A 6,604-nucleotide genomic window follows, 5' to 3' on the forward strand; every position below is an offset into this window, starting at 1 on the left:
AAAAAACCAGACTACAAACCACAATCCCAGAGAACTCAGACAACAATGAGGACACTAAGAGACTTACATAGATCTAATCTACATGGGAAGTAGAAAAAGACAAGATCTCCTGAGTAAATTGGGAGCATGAATACCTTGGGAGAGGGTGGAATGGGGGAGGGGAGAGGCAGGGAGGGGAGCAGAGAAAAATGTAGAGCTCAATAAAAATCCACAAAAAAAAAAAAAAGAAAAATATTTGGTGAATAAAAAGCAGATTCACTTTATTCTCCTCTGGCTAGATCTCAGCCCCATCCTTAGACTTCCCTTTGGAGAACAGTTTGTCCTCTTCTGAGGAGGAGGAAACCTCCCTGGAGAGCTCAGCAAATGCTGTCTGTATTCTGGTCCCTGAACCTCATTTCTGGCAGCAAGACAGAAGGGAAGGTATAGAGTGCAGGCTAGCTGCCAGGCTCCCATAGACATACGCACGCGGTGACTGTGGGCCAGCGGGCCTCAGGGTGGCGTTCAGTATGCTGCTTACATTTTTGTCAATTTGATATAAAACTAGCACAGTCGGGGGGAGTAGCCTCCGCTGGGGAAACATCTCTCTCATACATACGGGCTTTAGACAAGTCTGTTATTTTGAGACAGGGTTTCCATTCCAGCTGGACTGGAATTCACTATGCAGACCCAGGTGACTTTGAACTCAACTCTGCCTGTCCTTGACTCCTGAGTGCTGGGATTAAATGCCTGTGCCAGTCTGTCTGACTGATACTTTCTAGACTTACAATTGATGAAGGAGGGCCCAGCCACTGTGGGCAGTGCACGCCTGCTCAGGAGGTCCTGGGAGGTATAAGAAAGCAGGCTGAAGGCTGAATGCGAGCCCGAGGAGCAAGTCAGTAAGCATTAGTGTTCTCTATGGCTGTGTTTCAGTTCTGGCCTCCAGGTTCCTTTCCTGACTTTCCTCAGGGATGGCCTGTGAGTTCTAAAATGAACTAAATTCCTTCCTCTACTCTTGGTCATGGTGTTTTTCACAGCAATAAAAACACAAAGTAAGTAGGCTGAAGAGATGGGTCAGCGATTAAGAGCACTGACTGCTTTTGCGGGAGACACAGGTTCAGTTTCACAGATACTCACAACTGTCTGTAAGTCCAAGATCTGACACCCTCACACAGACATACATGTAGTCAAAATACCAACGCACTTTAAATAAATAAAGAAATAAAATTAAAAAAGCTAAGTCAGACAATCAGCCAAAGCCAGTGAATGACAAGGAAGAGAATATTAAATTAAATGATGTTAAGTCCAAGAAATACTGATTTATTAGGGAATCTAGACACCATTCCCCTTCCCCACCCAAGCAAGAGGAAACAAGAATCTTCAAATAACCCAGGAAACAAGACACCACCTACATGTGGACAGATTCTTCTGGTTTTGAGACAGAATCACAGGAGCCCAGGCTGACCTTGAACTCATTCTGTAGCTGAGGATGACCTAGAGTTCCTGATCCTTTTGTCTCCAACTCCCAAGTATTAGCATCACAGATGTCCCACCATGGTGGCTTAGAATTGCCTGTCTCTTTCTGTCTTTCTGTCTATCTGTGTGACAGTCTGTCTGTCTGATCCTGGAAATAGAACCTACTGCTGCAAGCACGCTAGGCAATTGCTTTACTGCTGAACTACACCTTCAGCCTATGGTCTCCAAGAACATAGATATACGATCATTTCCCCTAAATATTTCTAAAACTCCACATTGTCTGTCTCATTAACAGTGCAGCACCCAAACAGCACCTCCTTCTCCGAGCAGGAGCGCTCACCTGTCCATCTCGTAGTTTGTTCTCAGTCCCAACAGAGCAAGATCTCTCATTCATGCCTCAAGATCACTGGTTCAGACGAGCCTGTCCTCAGGCTCTGGAAAGGGTTTGACTCGATGGTCTGAGCTCCAAAGCTACCAGGAGTGCCACAGGCCCATGTGCTCTACCTCTGCCTTCCTTCTTGGCAGCCATGCAGGCTACAAGTAAGCAAACAGTCCCTTTGTGCCATCACCAAGGTGCAGGAGGTTTCTGTGAGTCCTGAACGGAGCCCTGGGGACTGTGAAGCTTCACTCTGGAAAACAGCGGTGGGGCGGGGCAGGGAAAAGAAGAAAAAACTGGCTCTGTCATTCAGTTCTGTCTCCATTCAAGGAGGAAAAGACTTTTAAAATCTTCCATCAGCTGTGAATCTATTCTAAATACACAGGATGCTTATCCGACTGGATGGGACATTCAGGGGACTGGAGGGGGTCGGGGATGCACTATGACTGTCTAGTTGGCAGTGGCACTGACCTAATTAGTGGCTTATGGGGGTGAGGCTGACTGGTGGCTGCACTTTACTGAAGAGCTCTGGCTCTGGTCAGGTGCTAGACCCAGGAGGAGCTCTGGGGCTTACGAATCTAGGCTTGTTCCCCAAAGGGACAGAAAAACTCAAAATACCAGATGATATCGTAACCTTGCTAAGTCAAAATGACCAAATTTGTGTGTGTGTGTGTGTGTGTGTGTGTGTGTGTGTGTGTAGTTTTGGTGCTAGCGATCAAATCCAGGTCTTCATGCATGCCAAGCTACCACTGAACTACATCTTCAGCTCAACTTACGTGTGCACACACAAGCATACATGTTCCTAATAACCCCAGGTGCTGTTACAACCCAGTGTCTGTTCAGCTTAGTTTTTCAGACAGGATTTCACATTTGCCTGGAATCCAACAAGCACGCTGGGCTGGCCAGCCCATGAGCTTTAGAGATCTGCCTGTCTCCACAGTCCTAACGCTGCGATTACAATAATGTGTTACCACTTTTTAGAAATTATTATTTGTATTCATGCAGGTGTGTCTGTCTATCATGTATGTAAAGATGTCCATTTGGTATTGGATCACCTGGAGATGGAGCTACAGATGCCTGTCAGTGGCCATGCAGGTGCTGAGAGCTCAGTCCTGGTCCTCTGCAAGGGCAACAAATGTTCTTAGCTGATGAGAATCTCTCTCTCTCTCTCTCTCTCTCTCTCTCTCTCTCTCTCTCTCTCTCTCTCTCTCTCTCTCTCTCTCTCCCTCCCTCTCTCTCTCTCTGACACAGGGATGTGGATATACAAACAGGATGTGGAGATGCAGTTCAGTCTGGCCTCAGACTTGCTATGTAGCCGAGGCTTGCTTCTGCTTCTCAAGGGCTGGGACAACGCTGTGGAAAGCTGAGAACTCTCACCCTGCCCTATGCCTTTCATCTCATGTCGTCCAGGACTAGGGCAGGACAAAGATCACATCACAATCACGAGAGACTAGACATCATGGACGCCTGTCACAGGTGATTGTGTCAAACTGAGACAGTCTTCTCGTGGACAAGAGTTCCCAAGACCTTAGTGGCAGGGATTGATGTGTGGGGGTCAACAGAAAAACATGAGGCCTGGGACATAGATCAGAGGAAAAGCAATTTGCTCATCATGTTTGAGATCCTGGGTTCAATTCCCAACAATGGAAAAAAATATGTAGATCAGGGATCACCCTCAATATGGTAGTGTGTGCCCCTGGGGGCAGAGTCATAACTCTAAGTCTGAGGGCCACCTCATCTATATAGAGCTCCAGTCTACATAGCAAGACGTTGTCTTAGTGAAAAAAAAAAACAAACAAAAATGAGGGCAGGTGAAATGGCTTAGTGGGTAGAGTGCTTGCCTGCAAGACTGACAACCTGAGTTCAATCCCCAGAGGGACCCACATTGTAGAAGGAGAGAAACAAGTTGTCTTCTGACTCCACACAGGCACCATGACAAACACAGTTCCACGTGCCCGCCCCCGCCCCACTAAATACAATTTTAAAAAGTAAAACAAGAAGAGGCTGGGAAGACGGCTCAATGGGTAAGAGAGCTTGGGTAAGAGAGCTTGCTTCGGGAGTAGAGACCTGAGTTTGGCTCCCTAGCACTATGGGGATGAAGATGTAATGACTACCGGTTGATGCGCCTAGTTCCCGGTTCTGTCAGTGACCCAGCTTCAAAGGCACAAGGCACAGAGAGACAGAACAGGGCAATTGGCAGTCCTCCTCGGGCCTCTCTGTTTCTATATGGCAGGCATGCTCACACCCACAACAAGGAGTCAGGTGGAAAGGCCGGAGTTGTTCCATAGCGGGAGGACACTAGATTCCACATTTAATACCAAGGGAAGAAAAACGTGGCTGGAGGGTTCTCGCACAAGCGACAGTCATACTTCACAGGCTCTGAGGACTAAGGCAGAAGACAGGCATCTCCAGAGTCGGCTCCTGACTGGAGGAATCTGATCTACCTTCCTCAAAGTCTGGTTGCCAGTAACAAACTGGGGTCATTGACAGCTTTTGGGCTGTGATTTAGGAAGGATGTGGTAGTCCCTGACCTGCAGCATCCCCCGGAACTAGCTTTCTCTCCCTGGAACCTCAGCATCCACCTCTCTTTTCCTTTCCTCCCATCTTGGCCTGGATGGCAGCACAGGATCACACACACACACACACACACACACACACACACACACACACACACACACACCGGCTAACCTGGCAGGGGCACAGGTAGGTTTGCTGGGCAGGCTCAGGAAGGTTTTCCTCTCACTGTGTGGGAAACAAACCAAGCATCACAGAGGCATGCCCTGCTTTCAGTGGGCGACTGGAGCGCTGCTGGGGCCTGTGAAAGGGACAAAATCCTCACTTGTGAAGTCCCTCCTCCTGATGGCTGGTGTTTGAGGAAATGGGCTTCCTATAAAAACAGTCTCAAATCAAGTACTTATCTCGGACCTACTTTTCTCAAAGGGCAACGTTAAGAGGGCAGGATAGCTACACTGTCCTCTGGAGCTAACTTAAAGAGGTTATTTAGAAGCTGGTTTATCCTTAAATGCAAATGCACACAGGGGCATGATGATCCCTGATGGTCTTTTTTGACATTTGTTCCTAGGTGGTTTGGTATTTAGAGGCTCCTTCCAGAATAGTTGTGATTAGGGGATCCAGCTGGGGGCAACTTCAAGGACCAGTCCCGTCCCTATACTCCCTCCCCTTGCCCCCCTCGGCCCCGCAATGAGTGACAGATTCAGAAGAGCGCTTGTGCAGTTCTCAACAGGGCTCTCATTTCAAGAAATCCAAAAGAGCAGAGGTTTTGTGGGTGTTTACCTGGGGGCTTCATCCCGGATCCAGGCATAAGACCCCTCTCCAGGGAAGGTCAACAAAGCCCGCCAAAGGGTGACCCCTCCCCAGGGAAAATCAGGACCACTTCCATAGGCTATTTAAACTGCCCCTCAGAGAATGAACAAGTGGTTTCCGGGTTTCCCGTGTTCTCCCCCTTGCTCTCTTTCCCTCTCTGTGCTTTCCCGGGGCCATCCGGGAGCAGTGCATTAAACTTGGGAATCTTTTTTTCTCTCTGACTGGTCTTAATGGAATTATTTGCGTCAGCAGAGAGGTCATCTAAGAAATATTCCTAACAGTGGGGAATCGGGAACAGAAACTTTCTCACTGACAGTAAGGGAAAGTACAAGAAAGCAATGAGTTGCTTCCGAGGTTTCAGCGAATCCATCACAGAACTGGCACCAGAAACCAGGTCTTCTCTGCCTCCCAGCGGGATCGCCCTCAGACCTGCAACCTTCAGCCTTGTGCGGCCCAGCGGTGACCATTTCCATCCCACATTGTCACCCTCAACCCCGTCTTCCTCACGCTACCCCTGGCTCACCGGACGAGTTCCCAACGTTCCAGTAAGGGTCACCTCATCACCTGTGGGGCCTCATCGCACAGGCTCTAAGCGGCTCCTGGCCCGTGCTAGAACTACATTTCCCAGCAGGCAATGGAAATCGCGTTGTACAAAGAGCGAGGATAGACAATCTTGATCAGCTTTGCGCTGGCATTGGTCAAAGTTCCTTGGACATAGTTTGTTTGGTGTTTCTCTAATGACAAACTAGCGGGGCGGAGCTTCGGGCATAAAAACAGAGCACGGATAGAGAAGTCGCCTTATTCGAAGCTCAGGCTGCAAGATGTGGCTCACCGTGCTACTGCTGGCCAAGCTGCTGCTGGCGGGTCTCCACAGGGTTTACTTGGGTCTCTTCAGCAGAAACTCCCCGAACCCCTTCGCCGAGGACGTCAAGCGGCCACCTGAACCCCTGGTGACCGACAAGGAGGCTAGAAAGAAGGTTCTCAAACAAGGTCAGCTGGAGGGACTGTGGGTTCCAGGACTGCTCTCAGGTCTTCTCATGAAGGGAACGGACCTATCTGCCCATTAGAAAAGTGCTGGGAACACTCACTTGCACATGGAACCTCCACGTCTTAGTATTCTTTGCTCCTGAAGTTTTGGGTGTGGGCATTATCCTTGGCACCCAAGATATTGGCATAACTTAGTCCCAGCACTTCCAGTTGGAATCTCTTCAGATAACAGCTGACACAGAGTAAGAGACCTTTCACCTACTTGGTTCTAGAGCCAACATTTCCTATGCTACTGTGCAAACTCGCGTTATGGGAAGCAGCACAGAAAATTTTCCCAACAAGTGGTTTGACAGGCAGATTGTAGTCCCAGTTCATAGGATTGAAGCTTGATTATAAAATATGGGAGATGACATCCCGACATCTGTAAAACACGAATAGAGTTGCTCCCAAGGTTTTTGGTTTTTG

The 6,604-nt window shown here is 48.6% G+C and overlaps 1 protein-coding gene across 1 annotated transcript in view; it reads right to left on the reverse strand.

Annotated features, from left to right (window-relative positions):
- Positions 1–5,741, reverse strand: part of Elmod3 (ELMO domain containing 3) — a 47,032-nt gene extending 41,291 nt beyond the window's left edge. The window contains 3 exon segments of the mRNA XM_050132859.1: positions 1,793–2,081; positions 2,884–2,948; positions 5,676–5,741. Coding sequence (XP_049988816.1) covers positions 1,793–1,846 — 54 coding nt within the window. The 5' untranslated portion in view covers positions 1,847–2,081; positions 2,884–2,948; positions 5,676–5,741.
- Positions 5,742–6,604: the final 863 nt, after the last annotated feature.

Source organism: Alexandromys fortis, unplaced genomic scaffold (genome assembly GCF_014885135.2).
Source record: "Alexandromys fortis isolate MF-2015 unplaced genomic scaffold, M_Fortis_MF-2015_v1.1 scaffold_397, whole genome shotgun sequence".
In the NCBI taxonomy this organism is placed as follows: domain Eukaryota; kingdom Metazoa; phylum Chordata; class Mammalia; order Rodentia; family Cricetidae; genus Alexandromys; species Alexandromys fortis.